The sequence below is a fragment of the Hippopotamus amphibius genome, chromosome 8 (assembly GCF_030028045.1).
Source record: "Hippopotamus amphibius kiboko isolate mHipAmp2 chromosome 8, mHipAmp2.hap2, whole genome shotgun sequence".
NCBI classification, from domain to species: domain Eukaryota; kingdom Metazoa; phylum Chordata; class Mammalia; order Artiodactyla; family Hippopotamidae; genus Hippopotamus; species Hippopotamus amphibius.
In genome coordinates, this window is record NC_080193.1 from 19,727,818 (window position 1) to 19,752,163 (window position 24,346).

A 24,346-nucleotide genomic window follows, 5' to 3' on the forward strand; every position below is an offset into this window, starting at 1 on the left:
AGGCGGGGTTGGGAGGTAAGGCCGGAGGAGGTCTTGCGTTTATTGCAGGGAAGCCAGTGGTCTCATAAATTTTGCTAATGTGTTTCTTAAGAAGGAATATGGCAGAACCCTGAGTTAGACGAAGAAGTATCCCAATCAGCCGAGTCTGGAAGCCAAGTGAAGCTGGGACGGGGTTGAGAGGAGCAGAAGTCCGACCATAGGTGCTTTGTGGGGACCCCCGCTCTAGGGAGCTCCGCTAAGGAGCTGCATGTCCCTGTTAGAACTCTTCAGAGCAGCCTTTCCTGTGTGTTCCGTGGAAAACTAGACTTGGGGAACCTCCATAGAAAGGGTCCCAGTCCTTGTCTGTGGATGTCTGCATAGCGAATGTCTCCTTTCCTCGCTGAAGACTGACAGTGACATCAGCACATCAAAGGCTTCAAGAAGCCCATCAGTAAGGAAACATCCAGAAATGTGTCCTGCATTTTCTAACAGTCTGTGTGTGCAGTTCTTTTCTTCTGTGTAATCCCTCGATACCAGAGGGCTACGCGTGTTGCTTCTTCAGACCTTGTCTTAACGTTGCTGTGGCGGAGGGGCATCCATCACCCTAAAGAGTCACCGACTCTCTACTTTCACCCTCTCCACCTCTTTGGGCGGTTAAGGTTTTGGTTTTGGTTTCAGACTTAATTCTTCGTGTTGGTTGAGCGCCGCCTGTTGACTGTTGAGATATTACAGAAGCCTGGGTGCATGGGTGATAGCAGTTGGAAATAAACATCAAAGAAGAGGGATACATCCCAGCGGTTGAGGAGGAAGATAAGACCCCAAACTGTACCCTATCAAATTTGGTTTCTAGCCTTTAGGGTTTGCTTTCTCTCCGAATCTTCCCACCCCGAATCTTCCCACCCCCTTCACGGTAAGTAATTGAAGCTGTTGGCATTATCTGACTTCTCTGAAAAGATGCTCTGTGCTCACGTCAGTCTCTGTCTTAAATAACAAAGCAGGAGTAAGGGTGGGTTTATATTTACGCCCGGTGGTCAGTTCTTAACAAAACTGGACTTCCCTGGTGGTCCTGTGGTCAGGACTCTGTGCTTCCACTGCAGGGGATATGGGTTCGATCCCTGGTCTGGAAACTAAATTCCCACATGCCATGTGGCGCGACCAAACAAACAGACAAAAACAGAATGTTGCAGGACACCAAAGATTCTCCCCCAGGAGTCCTCGTTTTTCATCCCATCTCTTTTCCTGCTTCTGTCCTCTGCAGCCATCTCTGCAGGTGGCAGATGCTGGATCAGGATTTTGGTACCGCTAGACACGCAGAGAAAGTGGTGTTTGAATCCTGGCCTTCAGTATGAGGAAGCTGTCAATTGTAGAAAAGTTTTTTTTTCCCTTAAGAAAATGAAAAAAATAGGGAGGATTTTCTGTTTTGTTTTGTGTTTTGTTTTGTTTTGTTTTTTCCTGGAACTGGCAGGAATGCCCAGCCTGGCTAGACATTGGGTTGCTGGAAGATCTTTTGGAGGAGGGGAAAAAGGGTTGGTTTTGCCCAGAGATGGGACTGATATATTCCAGTGTATACTCTGCTCTCCAGACTGGCCTAGAAGCATCCCCCCACCTCCCCCACCCCTCCAGGCTCCGGCCGTGCTGGGTGTTTTCCACTGCCTTGACCGGGCCTATCTTGCTCACCTAGGGACTGTCAAGCCAGGCAGAAGGACCAGCCTAGGCCTCTCCTGTTCTCCTTGGTTTAGCTGAAGTTTCCTCATCCTCTAGACCTCAGCTTAGACATTACCTCCTCCAGAAAGCTTCTTGTGACTGCTCAGACAGGGTTGGTTATGCCGTCTGTGTTCCCATGGCCCTTTGCTCTTGTTCGAGAGACTCAGTACACAGGCAGGACTTGTGCCTCCGCAGCTCCCATGCTCCACGAGGGCCGGGACCTCATCTGCCTCATCTGTCCTTTTCCTCCCCTCCTAGCACTGTGCACGACACATAGCAGGTCCTCAACGCTTGTCGAATGAGTAGATGGACCTAGGCCCTGCCTTCAAGGCACTGAGGCAGTGAATGGCTGTGCAGCTGAACGGGAGTCAGGGCTGACCTTTGCCCAGGTCTCTATTTGCTGGTGTCGAGGGTGGGCCTGTGGGTGTCACCCTTTTGTCCAGTGGAAGAGGAAGAGCCCCATGACAGTGGTGGCAGACAGAAAAGAGAAAGAGAGGACATCTCAAGTCAGGAGGTGTTAAAAACCAGGCCTTTCGGTAATAAATCCAGATCACTGAGATGGTTATTAATATCTTACATTTTTATTTTACTTTAGGATTTACCTGTCCTGTTTGAGAATATGTGTGCGTGTGTGTACATTTAATCCTTATTAAAGCACTCTGGAGCCAATGGTACTATTGTAATTTTACCTGGGAAACTAGTGTGTCTGAGAAGTTAAGTGACTGTGAAAGTTCACAGCTAGTATGCAGTTGTGCCACAGAGGCCTGGAAACATCACTCGGAAGGATGGGCAGGTGGCTGGGGCTGTTGAACGCAGGTGACAGCTGGGGTAGAAGTGCCTTTGGACCAGGGAGAGGTGGGAGGAGGAAGGTGTGTGACTGGCTTGAAGCCCCTGGCCCTTGGAGCTGAGGTGGCTGCTGTCTGTCTGTCCCTCAAATTCTCAGGGGATTTGCTGTGACTTTTTCTCTGTGAGGGTCGCAGCCTTCTGGCCTATCATCTGAAGCCTAGGCCAGTGCTGGGTTGACTGGTGGGGCGGGAATGAGGTTTGCCAGGGGCACAGCCAGGGTCTTCTGCTTTATAAACCAGGTGTTCTGGTTCAGGGAATGTGTATGGCTGAGGCACTGTCTTCGAAGACCTCAGCTGTTGTGACTGCGGGCACACCGCTGCTTGTCACATGGAATTTCTGAGTGGGTTTGGAGAAGGGGCAGGGCTGTGGCCTGCAGTGATGTAGAACCCACAGAACCCCGTTTGGTATGGACCAGTGATAGTGCCTTGCCCGTCTCGAGCCATCTGAAGAGCAGAAACTCTATGCCAGCTGCTCAGAGGTGGCTCTTGGCACAACCCTTGGAAAACTAAACCATCTGAGAAGGCTGTGCCACCAGGGAGCTTTCCTTGCCTGCCGTTAGCTTTGTTTGCAAGGGCCCTTTGACTCATTCAGTGCAGAATTATTACACGAGCCCCTGCTCTGTGCCAACTTCGGTGCTGGGATGCCGGAAGGGCCCTCCCCTCGAGGCGCTGCAGTCTGGTGGCAGGAGGTGTGAGGACACATCGCTATATGGGGAGTGGATGAGTTCTGTCCTTGAGGTGTGAACAGCGTTCAGAGTTCTGAAGGGATGGGCAGTAACCTGGGAGGGGCCGGTGCCGGCTCGGAGATGGTATTTGAACATCACTCTGAAGGATGGGCAGGTGGCCGGGGCGGAGGGAGTGCTGTGAAGAACGAGGACCGTGAGCGCGGGGGCCTGGAGGCAGGAGAGGCCCTGCGGGGTCTAAGGCCAGTGGGCCTGCTGTGTTCCTGGATTGTAAGTGCCTCGTGGGGACTGGTGGCAAAGGAGGTGGCCAAGACCAGCTTTACAGAGCCTGGCTTTTATTCAGTGGTCCTTCCCCCAACTTTATTGAGATAAAATTGACATATAACATGTTTAAGGTGTACAGCATGATGATTTGATACACGTATGAGGCAAAATCAGCAGATTTTTAACTTTTATTTATGGAAAAAGGTAAAGATATTCAAAAGTAGACAGAATAGGACAGTGAACCCCCGTACCATCACCTCACTCCAGCAGTTACCAGCCCATGGCGCATCCTGATTCCTCCATACGCAGCACCATCCCCACCACTCTGCCTCTCCCCATCCACATCACTTTGAAGAAATCCCAGAGTGCCTTGTGTATCCTGTCAAGCCTGGCCTGTGATTTGCATGGATTAATCCAGAATTTTGAGGCCTGGAGTGATCAGGTGGCACTTTGTGATTTCATTCCATCTTCAGAGAAACCACTGAGTTTCCCCTCTTCATTTTACCTTTCAGCGGGAAGTTGGTGTCTCCGAAGTGGAAGAATTTCAAGGGCCTGAAGCTCCAGTGGAGAGACAAGATCCGGCTCAACAACGCCATCTGGCGGGCGTGGTACATGCAGTGTAAGTGCCGCATGGCTGGGCCAGAACCCCTCCAGGTTCTACTACCCGGAGGCCTTTGCACCTCTGGGCCCCGGAGCCCACCCTTGGGACGTTGTGTGTCAAACAGAAGTTCTCTCTCTCGGGCGGTCTGGGGAGATGGGGGAACCAAGGCAAATCCGAGAGAACTGGACATTTGCCGCCATCAGCACTGGGGCCCAGCCAAGCGTCTGCAGGAGGCAGAAGTGTTAGCCGCTTACTCCCAATCTAGCATGCTCACTATGACAAAAGCCCAGCGTTGTAAAGGCAAAGGAGGAGGGACGGGTGTATACCTGAGAGGGAGCACTTGGAGAGTCGGGAAACAGTTCCCGTTTTCAGCAGGTCTAAGAAGATGCAGGCCCAGGCAGTGCTCTGTGTCCAGCTGGCTTGGGTGCTGGTGGATCGGGTGACTTCTGCAGGATGTCGGTGTGCTCAGGGTCCCCTGGGCTCAGGCTGCTGCTTCTCTTGATCAGCCAAACTCCCTTTCTCGCCCACAGATCACTGCCAGATTCCTTCCCTTTGACCTGGGCCCCCTTATTTCCCCCAAATCTCATTTTCCAAGGGAAGGAGAAGGAAAGAACACTTAAGGCTCCCCCCAGGGGGCGGGGCTCCTGCGAGGGTCCCAGCCACAGTGACGATGTCTCACCCTCTCCCCGCCCAGATTTGGAGAAGCGCAAGAACCCTGTGTGCCACTTTGTCACTCCGCTGGACGGCTCTGTGGAAGTGGATGAGCACCGACGGCCAGAGGTACTTGGCACATGATGGGCCCTCGCTCTGGAGGAGGTGACTCAGGAGGGTGGGACCAAGGGCTGGTTCCCACAGAGGGGCCTGCGGGGCAGGGCACTGGGGCTGCACTGTCCTGGCAGCTGTGGTGACCCTGAGAAGTGACGGGAATAAGCGGGCGCAGGTGGCTTCTGACACCCCGCAGAGGCTCCCCCTTCTTAGACTGGGCCGACCCAGGGACTGAGGGGTCCTCCGTCCGGGACTCACCCTCTGCTTTCCTCTAATTGTTGGTGTTTTTCTGGAAGTCAACGGGGAGAGATCTTGACTCCTTACAGGGCAGACATCTTGAACCTTCAAAGAATGACCTCAAGATCTTTCTATACGGAGAGGGAAAGATGTTGAAGAAATAGTAAATGAAAAAAGCAAGTTGCACAACCGTATTTTAGTACCTTTAGGTCAGTGTTTGAAAGCGTGCCTCTGCGTGATTGTGCACGCAGAGGAGATGCCTGGAAGGATGCATAGAAATCCTTCACTCGTGGGGTTAGCGTGAGGTGGAGGGAAGACTCTTCTTTCACTTTTTACTCTTCTGCATTGTTTTGGTTTTCTCCAAGCACGTCTTCCTGTTAAACGAAAAGGGGAAAACTTGGAAAGTAACCTACTGAAAGACAGCTTGGAGCTGTGGGACGTGATCTGGTGTTGGTTTTGAGGAATATCACTTTTTTAGGTCTGGTAATAATATTGCATTATTCACGGTGAAGATTCTTCACTGTCAGAGACACACAGTGAAGTATTTTTACTTGAAATTACATGGGATTTATGATAGGCTATCTGGGACTTGCTTTAATATTCTCCAGCCATTTAAAAAAAAAGGAATCTGGAAGTGAGATGGGCTCTCTGAGGCCGTCGTGAATTTCTCATCACCAGAATTCTTTAAGGACACTGTGAAAGGGACTCCCGCCTGCACAATGGGGAGGTTGAACTAGATCTTGGAGGTCACTTTCCACCCGAACCTTCTGTGACTGGCCATTGGTTTTCTTTTTTTTTTTTTTTTATTCTCTTTTTTAAATTTATTTTATTTATTTATTGGCTGCGTTGGGTCTTTGCTGCACACGGGCTTTCTCTTCTCTAGTTGCTGCGAGCGGGGGCTGCTCTTCGTTGTGGTGCGCAGGCTCCTCATTGCAGTGGCTTCTCTTGTTGCGGAGCACGGGCTCTAGGCGCCTGGGCTTCAATAGTTGCAACACATGGGCTCTATAGTTGTGGCTCATGGGCTCTAGAGCACAGGCTCAATAGTTGTGGCGCACGGGCTTAGTTGCTCCATGGCATGTGGAATCTTCCCAGAGCAGGGCTCGAACCCGTGTTCCCTGCATTGGCAGGCGGATTCTTTACCACTGCACCACCTAGGAAGTCCTGGCCATTGGTTTTCATCCTTGGGAAACGTGGCCGAGGCTAAGGGCGTTTGAGAGCCAGCCCAGGTCTCTAGAGGTTCCTCCGGCGCCAGAACTCTGTGCTTCTCCCCTGTCCAGCACTCTGTCTGACCCCTGCTTCAGTCCAACCTCCAGGACCCCGGCTCCTGAAGCCCCCTGGGTTATTGTGGGGCCTTGAAATGAATGCTCACCTTCACTCACAGGCCAGGTGTGGCCCAGCAGAGGCGGGACGCACTTTGTGGATGAAGCCGCAGGCAGGCGGCAGGGTTCTGGGAGCTGGGTTGCCCGGCCTGACTTGCGGAGCCAGACGCTTGTTTGTTGGCAGGGTGAGCTCTGCTAATGAACCCCGACGCCGCCGCTTCACTCTGCCCTGCGTCTCCCACAGGCCATCACCACGGAAGGGAAGTACTGGAAAAGCCGCATTGAGATCGTGATCCGGGAGTATCACAAGTGGAGAACCTACTTCAAGAAAAGGGTATCTGGCTTGAGCTCCAAAGAGAGCACGTTCAGGAAGCCTCTTGAGGGAGGGAAGAATCCAGCCTGGATTCAGAACAGTGGCCCCCGAGGCTGTGGCCCGGAGCTGTCCACCCCGCTCCCGGGCCCAGGGTTCTAGTCCAGCCCAAGTGGTGGCCTGCTTTGGTCATGTGACCTTTGCCCTCAGTTTCTCCAGCTAGGAGCCAGGGCTGTTTGTTCCCCAGGTGCCGGTTGGGCGTCTCTCCTGTGCCCAGCACCAGCCTGGGGCTGGCCGGGGCAGCAGCCCTCTCCTCGCCTGCCTCCCAGAGAGAGAAGGCCTAGATGCTTCTGGAGGCCACCCAGTTCCAGGGAGGAGAGGCTCAGGGCCTTGTCCCCTCTCTGGGCCCTAAGTGACTCCCTCGTCCCTCTCTCTCCTTTCTCCACAGCTCCAGCAGCACAAGGATGAGGACCTCTCTAGCCTGGCCCAGGTGAGTGAGCTTGGGGGCCTTGAGGTCCTTCATGGCACCCCCCCCTTTGATAAGAAACAGCAGTGACTTGGGTGGCTCAGCACTGCAGCGGAAGGTGATGGGGACGTGGACTCTCCCTGGGGCTAGAGGAGGGGACGCCCCCCTTCCCACGTGAAGGAAACAAGGCAGTTCTCTGCTTGGGGGGCTGGGGGGCTGGGGGGCAGTTTCCCCCTGAGGTTCCCCACCCCTTCGCTTCATCTCGTATACAGCAGCCCTTGCTGCTCTGTGAAACAGGGCAGTGTATTTCCTTGACGTGACATCATCAGGATCTCCCAAGTTACTGTTTCCTCTTTGGATTTTCCTTCCCCCTGTTGGTGTAGGATGATGACATGCTTTATTGGCACAAACATCGGGATGGCTGGAAGACCCCAGTCCCCATGGAGGAGGACACACTGCTGGACACAGACATGCTCATGTCGGAATTCAGCGACACCCTCTTCTCCACGCTTTCCTCCCACCCGCCGGTGGCCTGGCCCAACCCACGCGAAATAGGTAACCTGCCCCTAGACCCTAGACCCTTGACTCCTCCACCCAGCCTCCAGGGTAGGCTTTGCGTCAGGGCCGTCCCTGAGATACTGTCGCTTGATTTAGAGTGAGCGGTGAGAAGGGTTGGCCAACCTCCTTGCTATGTGAGGGCCCCATCAGACCCATGGTACCACTGCCAGGGAACCATCGGGATTTGGTCTGAACCAGTTTCACATTTCTGATACTGTCCCCTCAGCAGAGGACAGGGACCTGGGGCGAGTGACAGGGCCTGGGACTCACTCAAGAAAATCACTTGCACTTCTGGGCTGGGCTCTCCCCTGGCAGCATGCAGCCATCCAGTTGACCCCCCAGGGAAGAGCCCACAAACTGAAATTAGAACGGAGGGGTATCTGCATGGCTGTCCGCAGCTTCCAGGGAGTGTCTGTTCCCAGATACTCAATTTACCTTTCCTGTGAAAACTCACTTTCCTGCCCTCTGAGGGTGGACAATGTCCGTGAACCCACGAGAAATCTCAGCCAGTGGCCTGCGTTTCTCCTCGGAAGAATCTAGAATTTGAGCAGGGCCAGGAAGATCCATCCCAGGCCCTTTATAGGTTCCTACAACACAGTCTGAGAAGGCAAAATAATTCCTTTGTCTCCTTTCTGATTCTTACAGCACATCTGGGAAATGCAGACATGATTCAGCCGGGGCTGATTCCTTTGCAGCCTAACCTGGACTTCATGGACACTTTTGAGCCTTTCCAGGGTGAGGACTTGGGGTGGAGAGAGAGCATAGCTACCTACGTCTCCCTTTGCCCAGGACAAAGTGGCCATTGCTTCCCTTTCTTAGAGGGAACTGTTCGAATGGGCCAGGGAGAGGACTTAGAATTTTTTCAAACTTTTTTTTTTTTTTGGTAGTAGCTGCAAGGCCTGGAAAGTGTTTCTGGGACACTCTCTCTCACCTTCCACGTCTCAGAGCCTCAGGTTTGGCCTTGACTGAAACAGTTCTCCCTCTAGGCAGCAGAGGGCGCTGACGACACAGCTGCCTCCTCGCAGTTTCCTGCAGTTAGAGCTGGTCCTTGAGCTCCTGCCATTGTAAGAGCGGGTGCCACCCGGGCCTGGGAGTGTTTCAGAGCCCACACTGGTTGCCAGCCTGTGCAGCTCCAATCAGAGGGCCTCATTCTGCAGAGTTACCTCAGGGTGGGGGGATGCCCTCTGGCTATGGCATTCCCCTGGGTAAGGTGGGTTCAGTGCCCGATTTGTTTGGATCTTAGCTCAGTGAAGTGATGGGCACAGAGCTCACAAGCCCCTGATGTTCCCTTTCAGACCTCTTCTCTTCCAGCCGCTCCATTTTTGGCTCCATGCTGCCTGCACCCGCCTCAGGGCCTGCACCAGATCCCAGCAGCCCACCTGCTCAGGTAGAGGGAACTCGGGGGAAGGGGCACCGGGCTGGTCATCACACCTTTGCAGCCATAAGCAAAGTGCTAGGGGTTGCTAGATCCAGCACTGAACTCAGGTATAACGTGTAAAGCAGTTCTCCTAGCCCTCCTTGAAAGCATCCTTAGGTATCCATAAGGTGGGAGACTCTGAGTAAACGTATGCTCCAGCCCAAGGCCCCAGCTAACCGGTGTGTGGCGGGCTCTGTCTTGACCAGTTAAGACAGGGCCAGTGAGACAGCAAAGAAAAACTCCAATCGCTAATAAAAAGAAGTTCCGTGTATTTCTTTTACTTTTTACTCAGCACTCAACACAAGTAGGTTACCAGGTGCTGGGGCGGCTGAGCTGAGTGAGGAACGGCTCAAGAGACTCTCCGGCTGGTGCCCGTATCCAGTTAGGTGCCTGTGACCCGGCCCCCTCCCCTTCTATCTGGCTCTGGGAAGAGTTTCTTCTATAGAGACCAGATCCAAACAGTTGATTCCTTATAGCGTTTCCCTCTTAGGAAGAGGTGACCTCTCTAGAAGTTGATACGTGAAACTATCCTGGGGGAACCTGGTGAGCAGCTGCGATCCAGGCTGCCCCTGCTCTGTAACAGAAGATGGCAGGGACTTTGGGGGGACCCCGCTGAACTCCAGAAACACGATATCCCCAGGCCAAGAGCGAAGTGTGTGCAGACAGTCGCTGTGTCTGAGCACTGTGTTATCATTGCGTTCCTAATGGAAACAAGACCCTGCAGACGCTAGGGAGGCCCAGAACCATCCCCCTAGATCCGCAGTCCCGGGGCTGGGAGACGTCGCCTTGTCCCGTCTGCCCGGGGCTTCGTCCCAGGCGCCTGGGCACCATGTTGGATCTCGTGGTGTGTAGCGCTAGAGAGTGACAGCGAGCACTGTGACTCCGGCATTCCTCACTCTTCTCTTCCTTTCTCAGGAGAGCATCCTGCCAACCACCGCTCTCCCCACCACGGGCCTCCCTGACGGCTTCATCACGCCCCCCACAGCCACCGCCCTGGACCCCACAAGTGGGCAGGGCTGTGAACACACCTCCCAACCTGGGGACCCCTTTCTCCAGCCCACAGACCTGGGTCCCTCGGCACCGCCCCTGAGTGTCCCCCAGCCCTTCCTCCCCGTGTTCACCATGCCCTTGCTCTCGCCCGGCCCCGCTCCGGCACCTGCTTCCCCCATCGTGCCGTTAGGCCCTCCTCCTGCCACTGCCCTGAACCCCTCGATGCCCCCCGCCTTCCTGCAGCCACAGAAGTTTGCCGACGTCAGCAAGTCACCCCCCGTCATCACCCACACGGCCTCTGCCACCCTCACCCATGACGCCTCTGCCACCACCTTCAGCCAGAGCCAAGGCCTCATCATCACGACCCACTATCCTACCCCCTCTGGGTCCCCCTGTGGCCTGGCACTGTCTCCGGTCACCGGGCCGCCGGCTGTCGGGCCTCCCCAACCCCGTTTAGCTTTTGTGCACCCCAAGCCCGTACCCTTGCCTGGGGGGAGGCACAAGCAGCCCCCCAAAATAGTGCCTGCTCCCAAACCAGAGCCCGTGTCCTTGGTATTGAAGAGCGCTTGCCTCGCCCCAGGTGAGTCAAGGGGAGGGAAGCAAGTGTGATCCCCCCACCCCCGCTCGCCTGTCCACGAGGCTTGCAAACTCAGGACACACACACATTGTGATAGGAAACAGAAGGGTTATGAAAGACGATGTGCGTAGGTCTAGTCTATTTTTTCTATTCTGTGTTGTTCTCCTAGTTTAGTCTCAACCCAGTTTGAAAAAAACATGGTCCTGGTCATCTCCTTCCTGGGTCTGTAATCTGTCCGCTCCAGGGAGAAGTTGCAAAAAAGTAGCTTAGTCTCTCCGTGCCCTGCAGTGAGGAGGTGACGTCACAGTAGCAGCAGAGGGGTCGGGTGCTGCTCCTGGCCCCCCTCCCCCTTGCAGCCTGGCTGGCCCTGGCATCAGAACAGGCCCACAGCTGGGCCTCCACCCTCACCTTCCCCTTGTTCTGGCAGCTGCCTTTTCAGGACAGCCGCAAGCAGTGATCATGACGTCAGGCCCTCTGAAGAGAGAAGGGATGTTGGCTTCCACTGTGTCCCAGTCCAACATGGTCATCACGCCTGCTGCCATCGCCAGGGTGAGTGGCCTGGGCAGGCCCTCAGCATCCTTATAACCTTGGGTGGTCCTCACCCAGCATGACCGTGGTTGGGGGTGACCTCTCTCCCCTGTGTCCCCTCAGGCTCCTGGAGTCACAGAGTTCCACAGCGGCATCCTGGTGACAGACCTCGGCCATGGCACGGGCAGCCAGCCTGCTCCCGTCTCCCGGCTCTTCTCTCCCAGCACAGTGCCGGAGCCCCTGGTGAAGGGCGAGCAGGTCCTGCCGCATGGGGGTGTTGCCCAGCTCCCTGCTTCGGGCGCCAGTGAGTCTGCTCTTCGGTTGGAACGGTTGGGACCTTGTGAGTGGAGTGACGGGCCTGTTCCTGGACTGGGGAAGCCACTGAGGGTGCCCAGGATTGAACCTGGGCTTCCAGGCCAGGCGTTGAGGTCTCAGAACCTGCTGGTGGCTCAGGCTGGGAAACGCTTGGTGAAGGGCAGAGTAAACTGGGGAAAACAGCCAGTGCGTTGTGGTGCAGGCAGCTCCTGTGCTTGCTGAGACACGGCTCAGCCTCCTTCAGAAAGGCCTGGCTCTGATGCGGACTTCCTGGCAGTCCAGTGGTTGAGACACTGTGCCGCCAGTGCAGGGGGTGCAGGTTCGATCCCTGGTTACAGAACTAGGATCCCACATTGCCTAGGATGTGGCCAAAAAGAATTTAAAAAATTAAAAAACAAATTAAAAAAAAAAGACAGGCCTGGCTCTGAGCTGCCAGTTCCGATCTATAAGGGGGATTGAGGAGTCCTTATTGACAGTGTCCAGAGAGCCTGAGCCCGGGTTGCTGTAGCCGCGGGAGCCCCCTGGCCTGGCCTGGCATCTCCCGTCATCCCCTGCCGTGTGCTGGCCCCGCACCTCGGGAGCCCCCTTCCTTCGTGCCCGGCGTGGTCTTCCGTTGATGAAGTGGCCAGGGTAGGGCTGATCTCTCCCAGTGACATATGAAGAACTGAGAGCTCAGATAGATGATCTTTCAGAGGCTGTGTGGCTGGGGGTGGGGGTGTAGCCAGATGCCACTTAGGGAAGGGAGACCAGAGTGTCTTCCTGTCTCAGATACAACTGTGGCAGCTGCTCCCAGAACCCTGTGCAGAGGCGTCTTCCCGAGATGGAGGGCCGCACGCGAGGTGGAGAGCTTTCTACTTACAGGGGCCAGGTGGGGATTTGTCCCAGGACAGGTTTTGAAGAGTAAGGACCCTTACCTGGGACGATACAGATGCAGACTAGCTATGAGTCAGGCCCTGGAATACCGTACAGGGCTCAGGAAGACGACATCTTGTCTGAGACGGGTGCCTGAAGGTTAGAGCCGTGCAGGGAGGCCTGAGAACAGGCTGGGGAGAAGAGCTGAGCAGAAGGGACCAAGCCCGAGGTGTCCGTGCTGTGAAGAGGGACCCGGAGGGTCAGAGAGGGCTTCTCGGGGGTGGCCCCTGAGCCTGGGCCACAGGTTTCCTCCACCGTTTTTTTTGTGGGTAAAAGAACACTTTTGTTTTTTCAGTTAAAAAATGTCGAGGGTGGGTAAGATTGAAAAAGGTATAAGAAAACATATAGACAGAGTTTAAAGAACAACAAAAAAAGAACAAATAGCTGTGTACTCACCACCCAGGGTGAGAACTAGAGCCTTGCGGACGCCAAGGGGCCCCTGGTGCGGGCCTCCTCTCAGCCCCCCAGCCCTGTGACCACAGCGCCCAGCTGGCCTCCGTCAGGCCTGACAGAACCCGCTCCCCTGCCCTGGCCTGTTGGCAAGGATTCCTCTAGTTTTTGACCTGCCATGGGAGGTTCAGGGTGGGTTTCCCTGTGAGGCTGGTGCAGCCTGGTCCCTAAGGTGAGTATCTGCTCTTCTCAGGTCGAGACTGCCCGAACTCAGGGCAGGCCTCTCCGTGTGCTTCAGAACAGAGCCCCAGTCCTCAGTCTCCCCAGAACAACTGCTCAGGGAAATCTTCTGCAGACCCCAAAAATGTGGCTGCTTTAAAGGTACCTGTTGGGTCTTGATTCCCTTGGAAGGGTGGGAGGGCAAGGAGAAGTAAATCACGGGGCCTTTGGGACGGCTGCATCCCTACTAGAGACACACTGGAGGGGAACTTGGGCTTGCTGGGTGTCCCACACCAGGCTGGGGCAGCGTTGAAAACAAGAACATTTGCCGCTTTATCCTTGAGCGTGTTGGCTCCTCCCATCCCCTACCTACCCCCCAGCCCTGTGGTGACAGTGGCCCTGAGCCCAGGAGCCAGTGCTGAGCCCTGTGGAGTGAGGGGGCAGAGGGAGGGGTGGGCCTGGGGGTGTGGCAGCCGTCAGAACTGGGTCTGAGGGGTGAGGGTGGCTGGGGAGGGCCAGGTCAGCAGCCTCAGGCCCTTGCTGTGCTCTGTTCTGCAGGGATGGTTTCCTAGTCCCGTCCTGTCCCCCTCCTGGCTCTTGCTGGAGCCTTTTAGCTTCTTGTCACCCTTCCTTCCTCAGGGCTCTCTAGAAGCCGCAGGGTCCTCATCTGCCCCTAACCTGGGCAGCAGGTGGGGGTGGGGTGGGGGGAAGGACGTGGTCCCTGTGTCCCACTGACGGGTCGATTTCCCAACAGAACCGGCAGATGAAGCACATTTCAGCTGAGCAGAAAAGGCGCTTCAACATCAAGATGGGCTTTGACACCTTGAACAGCTTGATCTCTAATAACACCAAGCTGGTGAGTGGCCGGGGGGTTGGAGGGAGCCGACAGGTTGGGCAGACACTTGGGGTCACCGTGCATGCTGCCGCCCTGACCCGGCCGCCCCTTGCAGACCAGCCACGCCATCACGCTGCAGAAGACTGTGGAGTACATCACCAAGCTGCAGCAGGAGCGCAGCCAGATGCAGGAGGAGGCCCGGCGGCTGCGGGAGGAGATCGAGGAGCTCAATGCCACCATCCTGTGAGGCTGGGCCTGGGGGCGCAGGGCCGGGGAGGGGGCCCTGTGCTCCTGGCATGGCACGGGGCGGGGGGGGGGGGGGGGGGCGGTGCTTGTCGCTGGTGGAGGCCTCTCTGCTCAGCGCTGCAGCTTCTGCCCTCTTCCCCCCTCCTTCCCCCCTCCCCGCCTGGGCCTGCCTGCTCAGCCCCCAGCCCTGCAGAGCGTCCCTCGAGACTCTTCCTGTCCTGTCATTTCAGCTCCTGCCAGCAGCTGCTCCCTGCCACGGGCGTCCCCGTCACCCGGCGCCAGTTTGATCACATGCGAGACATGTTTGATGAATATGTGAAAAGCCGGACCCTGCAGAATTGGAAGTTCTGGATTGTATCTTTGGGTTATCTTGGCTCAGCCCCCCTTCCCCCACCAGTGCATTGAAACAGCAGACACTGACCCTTCAGTTCCTTTAGAAAGATGCTCTCTAGGTGGTTGTCATTGAGTTTGTCAAGACAGGTAATGCTAGATCCTGTCTCGAGAGAGAGAGAGGGTCCCAGCCAGGCCCACAGTGTGGGCTGACCTTGGTGACTCTCCAGGCTTGGGGCTGAGAAGTAAAGACGGGGCTGGAGCTGCTGGCAGAAGCAATGAAATGGGAAGGAGGTGAGATCTGGTCTGAGGCGTCCCGGTACCAGCTCTGTCCTGGAAGCAGCAGGGAGTGTGGTGCCCCCCGAACCCGCGGCTAACACAGCAACCGAGTGGTAGAGCCTGGATTTGAAGCCAGTTCCCTCCAGGCTGTTCTCTGAGTTTGTACTGCACGTGTGCCTTTGACTGCACAGATACCTGAGTGCTGGGCTCTGTCTCTGGGGCCAAGGCATCCCTGCACTTGGCCTTCCAGATGGCAGCAGGGCCCTTACGGGGGACGGCTCTGGCCTTGTCACTCCTCACCCGGCCACCGTGGTGCCTCAGAGTGGGCACCGTGCACATGTGCAGGGTCAGCTGCCGCACCCTGGCCTGGAGTCTGACGGGCCGAGGAGGGGGTCACGCGGGAGGAGAGATGCTCCAGCATCAGTTCTGATGGGGAGGGGGGTGGTGTCTGTGTGCGCAACAGGCGGGTTTAAGAGAAGAGATGACAGACACCAGCTCCAGGGCCCCTACTTTGCTCTGGTCCTGGTCCCTGTATGGAGCTGGCAAGGGTCGGAACCTCTGTGGTCAATGGCAGGTTCCTTGGCATCAGGCTGAGTGTGGGGACTGTGGTCACAACCTGAGCTCAGGAACAGTTAGAGACCTTTCTCTCCCCCACCCCACCCCCATCCTCCCCCACCCCGTGTCTCGACTGTGCACAGTTACTTGCCAGTCCCGAGAGGAGTCGGTCACGGGCAAGCCTGTGACTGGGCTTCGTTCTCTCCAAGCTCACTTGCCTTTTCTTTAACCCGCGTGCCGTGCAGTTCAGCGTCATCATCAAGCCGCTGTTTGAGTCCTTCAAGGGCGTGGTGTCCACCACCAGCCTGGAGGAGCTGCACCGGACGGCGCTGTCCTGGCTAGACGAGCACTGCTCCCTGCCCATCCTTAGGCCGAGTGAGTGGGGGTTGCGTGGGGGTCGTGGGCCATGGGGGGCTTGGCCACAGGAGGGGCTGCAGAAAACCCAGGCTCCACCGCAGACGGCCCGCAAACAACTGGGGCAAGAGGGCGAGGCTGAGCCGAAGGTGCCCCTGCAGGGCTGGGGGCATCTCCCAGAGCCTCTCCTCAACTTGCTGCCGTCTCTGTGTGTCCGTTTGATCAGAGCCAGCTCACATTTATTGAGCACCTACTATTTACCAGGCTTTGTATAGGGTGTTTTCAGATATATTTTCATGTTTAATTCTTGTAGTAAACAGATCTGTGCCTGTGTGTTAAGGCCACAGAAGTGTGACACTAAAGGGGACAAGCAGGAACAGCTCAGGGTTCCCTGGCTACCTGCAGGGTAGGAGATAGGCTTGGGGAGTCGTCCTAAAGGCAGAGATGTGAGTGTCCAGACCTCAGTGAGAGGCTCTCCTGGTGTCCGTGCCCCTCTTGCCTTGGGGGCCCCAAGAATCCCCACGTGGGGTGTACACATGTGACCACGTGTTCTGTCCCTTGGGGGCTCAGAGCTGGTGCCTGGGCCATATCTGCAGACGACCCCCCTGTCTTGCAGCCGTGCTGAGCACCCTCCGGCACCTGAGCACCACCACGTCCATCCTGACGGACCCGTCCCAGCTGCCAGAGCAGGCGGCAGAGGCCGTCACCAGGATCGGCCAGAGATCCGGGGAGTCTTAGCAGCGCGTAGTGGGCACGTGGAGACCCTTTCCGCCGGTGGAGAGGAGGCTGCGCCCCTCACCCCTCCAGACGCAGAGCCTCTGGGCCTCCCTCCGACTGCGGGCGCAGCCACAGAAGCCCGCGCTCAGGTCTGAAGCAGGTTCGGGTCCTGCCGACAGCAATAGCCCCAGCTTTGGGAACCCCTTGCTGTGAACTCTGACTCAGCGACCTCAGTCACCGACCGCCCCTCCTCTCATGGTAGCCCGGATGAAGGGGAGCGCCGCCTGTCCCTGTCCTGTCCTGTCCTGCTGGTGGGGTGTTGGGGCCGTGGTGCCAGTTCTGGGAGCAGATGGGGCAGGAGGGGGCATCGCCTCCTCCCAGAGTTAGGAAACCTGAGGGTCCTCCCCGGCTCCTGTCTGGAGATTTACACACGCTTCCTCCTTCCACCTCTCGGGCTCCTGTGGGGCGGTTGGAAGGCATCCTCCCTCTGCCCCTGACTCTGACCTTGTAGATAGAGTGGACGTCTGCTCAGGCCTCGCAGGGCCATTGCTGAGGAAACCCTGCAACATACGTGTGCAAAGCGGAGGGTGTGCGCGCCCGTGGATGGGAACGGAAGCACAAACGACGTGCAGCTGCTGCTGGCTTGGGGGTGGGGGGGCTCTCTGGCAGGGCTGCCATCGGTTCTGATCTGGTTCCGCTTGGGGTTGTGGCATCCACGGTGGGGGCACCGACCTGAGAGTCGCGTGGCGGGGGCTCAGCGGGGCCCTGCTCCCTCGTTCTCCACCTGCTTTCGAGCCCACCGAGCGCGCGGCCTTGCTGGGTGGATGCTGCTAGCCCTTTGGGTGCCGTGTTTGAAAGACCAGGCCCCACGGTGCTGCCATCGGCCTGGTCGCCTCGTCTGGATTGTCCGGCCGGGAGCCCCAAACCGTAACAGTTCCCGGACCAAAGATGCCACCGCACCCAGCGTCTGCCCTGTCTCGTGTTTAGAGGCAGAAGGTTAACGTCAACACGGAGCTCTGAGATGGCCGCATCGGAGCTGTGTCTAGGCGGCTCCCGATCAGACAGTAAAGAGCTGTACTTGGATTCGGTCCAGGTGGAGGAGCATCGGGGCAGCAGGCTGTTTCCGAATGTGGGAATTGCACTTGGAAGGGTTCGGAGGAGGGCGTGGCGGGAGGGGCGGGTCCCGGGCCCGTCCTCCTCTCGCTGTGTCTGCAAGAGTAGCTCCAGGTGGAAGGACGCTCTCTAACACTCAGGAAGCCCAGCCGGGGTACCTCCTTGTTGAAAGAATGTGCTTTTCACGTCCTGCTGTGAAGTTCAGAGGCCAGCAGGCTTCTATTTGACCTCTGTCAAAGACCGGGCAACGCTGGGCAGGCCAGGAGCCCTGCTGGACTCTGCAGAGCCCAGGAGTCCCAGCAGGGGCTGCTGTGGGCCACCCTCTGAAGTTTGGATCCTTTCGGAGACTCCCACTGGTTCCTGGAGCCCCGTGGAAGGGGCTCGGCGTGGGCAGCCAGCCTCACCTCAGCCTCAGGCTGATGGAGGCCGGAGGCGGGGTCTCCCTGCCGCCTGTGCCTCCGCCTCTGCCACAGGTCACGACTGGTCCTCTCTGCTCCCTCGTCCCTGCTCCAGCCCCGTCAAGAGCACCTTGGGGCACCCCTCCACCTCCCCAGGACCCGTGTTTACAGGCTTTCCAATGGCTCTCCTGAGAGGCAGCCCTCCACTTCCACTGGAAGGTGGGATGAGAACTCAGCCTTCCCCCAGGGCAGACACAAGGTCTCCATCACAAGGGAAAGAGGGCCGCGGTAAGAACTCCACGAGGCTCCAAAGGAAAAAAGGAAAACCCGAGAGGTTCTGGCCGTGAGGGTTTGTGGAGGGTCCTGCGCTCAGCCTTGCCCCAGTTCCTGTGCCTTTGTAAACTGCGTGGCGGCCGCGGAGCCCGGCCCAGCCATGACCTCTCCTCTCCGAGATCCATAGCTTTTCTCCCCACCCCTTGCTGGGAGTCTTGGGTTTTTTTTGTTTTTTTTGTTTTTTTAGCTCCTTGGGATATAACATTGGCCTTTTGCTTCTTTGGCCTACCTCTCCCTCCCTTTGGCTGATTTAATGTTCATGATTCTGTTTTTTTTAAATATTTAAGGCTGTTCGGTTGTACGAGGCGTTGAAGGGTGTGCGTGTGTGCGCATGTGCGTGTGTGTGTGCCCGTGTCCCAGCAGATGGTTACCTAGATGCATGTCTTGTTTTGAGATATTTACTTCAATCCATTTCTCTTGGTGCTCACCATTATCACGGCGTCGGGCCGCAAAGCTGTTATCTCTTACTATAGACACGTTTGATTCTTGCCCCAGAAGTTTTCTTGTTTTGGATTCTTGCCCGATGAGTCTGGCCAGATGGGGGCCTAGCTTTGACCTCTGTCCTGGGGTCCCAGGCCGGGGTGTGGGGACCCCGGGGCCACTCCGCCAACCGCCTCCAGTGGATGCTGTGCTTTGTTTACACTCACTTTCACCCCCACTCCTGTCCCTGCTCCCATAAAAGAGACGTAAAAATGCTGACACTTTGAAGGATAAGAAAATCAATCTGAAAAGGGAAAAAAAAAAAAGCCTGTCTGGCACATAATCTCTGAAAGTGTTTCTGTGAAATCTTTCTGTGCCATCAGTTCCCTTACCACTGCTGCTTGCTGTTTGACAACGAGTGGGAGATGCAGGGAGAGCGGGGCTTCCTGCAGTTGACTGGCCCTCCCTCCCTCCCTCCCTCCGTGTCTCAGGCAGGTTATATCCAGCTGTCACCCCTTCCCCCACCAGGCGCTTTCCCTGGGGTTTTCAGGGCACAAGGGAAGCAGTCCTGGCTCCCTCCACTCTCTGTCCTTGTGACCTGACCCCACCTCCCTTTCTAGAGCTCAGCCTTCCAGGGTTTTTTGCTCTGGCTGGTAGAAAAAGAAACTTAGATTCTTAGGGGACGTGGCACCCCAGGGTGGGGGCCAAACCCCTTGTCCCTCCCCAGGTGAAGGGGTGCGGCGTCCTGATCCCAGCAGAGCCGCCACCTGGAAGGTGCAGTCCCAGCCGGCTGCCCCAGCTTCCTCTCCGCCTGGGCCTCCCCTCCCCGTGAGGCTGGCTCTCCCCCTGGATGAGTGAATCCCAAGCTCGTTTTCAAGATCACACATTCTCACTGCCCAGGTGAATGAGGGCTCGTCAGGGTGGACCCAGGGCTGTCCGGGGGGCCCATCTGCCCGTGGCCTGCACACTCGCTCAGTGTGGACGCAGCCGGGCACTGGCTGACCTGCCCGACTTTGGTTCTTTTATCTCATCTGGGCTCCAGGTGGGCAGGCTTGGAACACCGCTTGTCAGAGCAGCTGTGCAAAGTGCTTCCTTGGTGGTGGGCTCACTGAGGAAGGGACCTGGGGGGCCCCCAGCGTGGGCGCACAGGCAGCAGTGGGCTGGGGTTTTTGACTCGATGCCTCTGATGCCGCATATGTTAAAGAGGATTGTCACCACGTCTGAACACAGATGACAGGAGAGGAGAGCGAGGGTGGAGGAGCTCGGACCTTCAACGCGTTGTATATTTCAGTGGTCACGTGGCCTCGACCGGCTTAGCAGGCAGGTTTGGGGATTGGAGGGGCTCCAGGAGCGGAGAGAAGCCTTAGGATCCCCCAGGTGCCTCCACACAGATCACCTGCCTGGATTTTCTTTTCCTTCTGAGGACTCAGCTTTCCCAGCTCACCACACTGGGGGCTGTTTCCTGTCGGGGCTGTTTCCTGTCTCGAGGCTGGTGAAAATCAGCCTTTGAGAAAGAAAAGGGAACTCTTCCTGTTGAACGTTGGCTTTGACTATGTGTGTGTGTGCGCGTGCGTGTGTGTGCTTGCACAAGCCTGCATGTGTGTTTGTGGGTGTTTACTTAATGGAATTTTATTTTTGTGAAATTCTTTTATAATTATGTAGCAAAATTCACCTCCATCTCCCAGTCAAACTTTTGGTTTTGGAGTCAACCCTGGGCGTTGCTACTTTGAAGACTTCTCTCCTGGGTTTCTGAGCAGAGATGTGCCACTGGAGTTGAGGTTGTGGAGAGGGTTGGGAGAAACTGAAGTTGGATGCATTTCTGTAGAGTTTACATCCTGCAGTTAAAAGGTAGGAAGGGCTTGAGCAGGGAGTCATGAAGCTCGTGGCACCCTGCTGCTGTTATATCTGAATCTGTTCACACTGCTTGTTTTGCTTATTTTGTAACTCCACAGCTGAAACAGGAGGTTCTTTTCCTTTTTCGGGTTTCAGTTCATTGTATAAATGGTTCAGTTTTTCTGTTGTGAGCTCCGGTGACTGTGTCAGGGCTCCCATTGGAGACAGTCACCCCTCGTGGGCAGAAAAACAAAACCCAAGAAGAGTCTTGTTAATCAGAGGCTCCCTCAGGCCTGCGCCATCCAGAGCACGGCCCTTCACGCTCCACTGTCAAGAAGCACGTTTCCACCAGCTGTATTCAACACTACAATGCAGTTCAAAAACTATATTTGCATCCAAGACAATAAAAAGCCGTATTTTTTGAAAAGCCTCTGGCCTGTGGTCTTTGCTACCCTGATGAGCAGTGGAAGAGGTGATAAAATGAGATCAGAGCAGAGTGATGCCCACGTCTGGCCCACTCGTGCTGGCCTTGTGGGGAGTGGGTGCAGCCTGGAGCCGAGGGGCTGGGGGTGAGGAGACAGGCCCGAGTCAGGGCTCCAGAGGTGGTCCTGGCTCTGGAGGTGGTCCCGGAAGACAGTGGTCCTGAAGAGAGGCCTCTGCCGAAAGGCCCAACAGAACAGATTCTTCCTGTGAACTCACCAGGGGCTGGTGCTCCAAGCCTTTCCCCGGTGGACAGCGGCCAGGAGCGCTTGTACAAATTGCCCTGTACCTCGTGTGTAACCTGGGCAAACAGCAGGGTGGTCGTGAGGGTCACACGAGGTCAGGAAAGCACAGGTTATCACCCGCACAGCCAGCACTTACTTGCCCCAGCACAGAGTGGGCTCTGCGTCGCGGGGATGCCCCCCGGGGGGGAGGGGCTGTGGGCCCCTTGCTGACTGTTGACCCAATACCATAGACAGAAAACGCTGGGAAATAGACCAGCAGAGACGCCCCTTTGTTGTGCTGGGAGTTTGATGATTTCTGTTTAATCTAAAAGCCTTTCTTTTAGCTCCACCATCTTCTTTTGCCCCCCAGCTCCTTGTGGCTGGGCAAGGTGACTGTGTACAATGAGCCGCGCCATCCCCTCTCAGGCCGCCGGCCCCTCTACAGAGTCGCTGGCTCGTTTCACTGAACAACTGCCCAGATCCGTATCTCTTGAGTAAAATGCAGTGAGTTCCTCCACACGCTCTTGTCTGATCAAACCCCCACGCCTCCCCCGAGGAAAAAAGTCTTCATGACACAAAGCAAGATTTGGCCCCATGAGAACCAGGGGGCCCTGAGCGAGAGGTGAGTGGTTCGTGGACTCTTTCAGACTAGAATGAACTCTGTTCCCATTGAGCTAATCAGTGGTTGTTTGCTTGGTGCTAACTTTTTGAGCCCCGCCCCGTGTTAGGTATGGAATCTTAAAGATACTTGGGGAGCGGAGGAGGGTGTGGGGAGCCTGACAGGACGAGACGGGGGAGGGGTGGCAACCAGCAGGTGCAGAGGTCAAGCCGAAGTGGGTGTCCTACAAAGTTTAAAGGTTGGCTCCCACGATTGCATACTTAATACGAAACATCAACTTCAGTAATTCGGGTTGTAGACATAAGAATAGTCTCCAAACGGCATTTGCGAGCATTTCATCTTGGATGTGGACTTGATCCTATAGAACACAGTCTAGCTTCTTTAGCAGCTCTTTTTTGTATGTCAGTCAGCCTCTGAATTTAGCCTTGTGTAGGCTGGTGTGGTTACACTCAATGTGTGCTTTTACCTTTTTATTTCAGAAAATCTGCAGCACACACAGAAGTAGAGAAGACAGTACCATGAACCCCTACGTACATCCACTTTAACGATGACCAACCCAGGGCCCATTTTGTTTGACTTACACCTCACCCCCACCCCCATTATTTTGAAGCAAATCCCAGACACCATGTGGATTTCATCCATAAATAGCAAATGTGCTTTTGAGTACCATTTCCAGAATTGCATCTATGCCTGCAACGTTGGTTGTTTGAAAACTCCCGAAGGCTTTGTGAAAACCTGCAAAGTCACAGTTAATGAGAAACCTGGGGAATGGGGAGTTCTGATTGATCAGATTTTCTGTTTCACTGAATCATTAGCTGGAAAACCCTTATTGTTTAGAGAGGGAAAAAGCTTTCTAAGATAAGAGCCTACGTTCCTGCCTTCATGGATTTGTACAGCAAACAGTTTAATCTCTTAATCTAGTCTGATTGTCACTCCTGGGGGATGTGACTGAGCAGGGCTGGTTGGTCCCATTGCAGGTATGTGGTGGGGATGGGGCCCTCCCACCTGCCCCCTCACCTACCCCGCAGCCCAGATTCCAACCTGCTGGTGTCTCCTGAGTCCCTAGCATAATTGGAACACCCTCCCCTCCCCCCCCACAGACAAAGGATTCTCCAATTTTGCGCCCCCTCCCCCAACACCTGCCACAAGTTCACCCAACTTTCTCTCTTTCCTCCAGACTTTGATCAAGACACCTGTGCTGAAGGCTGAATTTGTACTCAGCTCAGGGGACGCACAGTGAGTTTATTGGAGACACGACAAAATCTGTCTTGATACCAAGGGATGGGGAGATGTACAGGGTGCCGTAGTAGAGGAGCGGCAGGGACCGCTCCCCAAGGCGGGCAGGGGTGGGGGGGTGAGGGGGAAGGGGAGTTGCTGGGGAGGGGAATGGGGAGCGGCCCCTGGTAGGTGGCCCCCCAAGCCAGGACCCAGCAGGACAAGAGTCAGCCAGGCAGAGGGGCAAGACCCACAGGGAAGAGCACGTTTCACAGGGAGAAACGTTGACCAGACGCCAACACCTCCCTTCATATGGCCCCTTCCCTCCCTCTCTGCTGGGGCTTTTGCTGTCTGCTGCCTCTTTTTGTCTTGTGCAGTTGTCTCTTCTTCCAGTTGACTTCCTTCCTCTCTTCCCACAAGCATCTCAAGTCTCTCTCCTCGTAAGCAGCCTTCCTTTAACTTTCACCCTCCTGGGCCCCAGTTACTCAGTCACTCAGGCTGGCAATTCACCTGTCACCCTTGTTCTTCCTTTTCCCTCACTTCCCACCTCCGACCTACCAGGAAGTCCTGTCCGTGGTTCCTCCAAACCATCACAAATCCAACCACTTCTCCCCACCGCCACCACAATCCAAACCGCCACCACCTGCCGGGACAGTGTGACATACCCAGGTTCTTTCTCTCGCTACTCGCGCATCAGTTCCCCACAGAGCTAGAACTAGAACGGATCCTTTCAAAGACACCTACCACGCGCCATCCTTCCCCTACCTAACCATCCAGTGGCTTCCTGTCGCATTTAGAGAAAAATCCAAACTCCTCACCCTTTGGCTCCTGACTGCTTTGGGTGAGTGACAACCTTTCAGGGCCTGAAAATCTTCATCTGTAAAATGTGGACAATAATTACGCCTGGGGACTTCCCTGGTAGTCCAGTGGTTAAGGCTCCACGCTTCCAGTGCAGGGGTTGTGGGTTCCATCCCTGGCGGGGGAGCTGAGATCCCGTATGCCGTGGGGTGGCCAAAAAAAAAAAATCCCACAATAATTACACCTGCCCCTCTGGATCTCTGTAAGAGTTCAGTGTGCTGGTTTATAGTCAGCACCTCCAATGTCAGCTCCTTCCACTCTTCTTCTTTCTTTTCCAACTTCTCCCCCATCCCCTCTTCCAAGGTTCCCTGTTTTTTAAATTAATTAATTAAGTAATTAATTTGGCTGTGTTGGGTCTTCATTGCTGCACAGGGGCTTTCTCTAGTTGCTGTGAGCAGGGGCTACTCTTCATTGTGGCACGCAGGCTGCTCATTGTGGTGGCTTCTCTTGTTGCAGAG

At 55.7% G+C, this 24,346-nt stretch overlaps 1 protein-coding gene across 5 annotated transcripts in view; it reads left to right on the plus strand.

The window, feature by feature from the left end:
- The window catches only part of MLXIP (MLX interacting protein), a 60,364-nt gene extending 39,448 nt beyond the window's left edge, over positions 1-20,916 (plus strand). The window contains exons 2-17 of one of the 5 annotated variants that reach the window (XM_057745569.1): positions 3,988-4,094; positions 4,771-4,856; positions 6,642-6,731; positions 7,156-7,197; positions 7,557-7,728; positions 8,377-8,466; positions 9,027-9,118; positions 10,064-10,718; positions 11,143-11,264; positions 11,367-11,583; positions 13,114-13,241; positions 13,834-13,935; positions 14,030-14,157; positions 14,391-14,514; positions 15,570-15,699; positions 16,295-20,916. In XM_057745569.1, coding sequence (XP_057601552.1) covers positions 3,988-4,094; positions 4,771-4,856; positions 6,642-6,731; positions 7,156-7,197; positions 7,557-7,728; positions 8,377-8,466; positions 9,027-9,118; positions 10,064-10,718; positions 11,143-11,264; positions 11,367-11,583; positions 13,114-13,241; positions 13,834-13,935; positions 14,030-14,157; positions 14,391-14,514; positions 15,570-15,699; positions 16,295-16,416 — 2,407 coding nt within the window. In that variant the 3' untranslated portion in view covers positions 16,417-20,916. Of the gene's footprint in view, positions 1-3,987; positions 4,095-4,770; positions 4,857-6,641; positions 6,732-7,155; positions 7,198-7,556; positions 7,729-8,376; positions 8,467-9,026; positions 9,119-10,063; positions 10,719-11,142; positions 11,265-11,366; positions 11,584-12,326; positions 12,427-13,113; positions 13,242-13,833; positions 13,936-14,029; positions 14,158-14,390; positions 14,515-15,569; positions 15,700-16,294 lie in introns of those variants that run through there. The other 4 variants (XM_057745570.1, XR_009055095.1, XR_009055096.1 and 1 more) reach the window with 4 other exon arrangements.
- Positions 20,917-24,346: the final 3,430 nt, after the last annotated feature.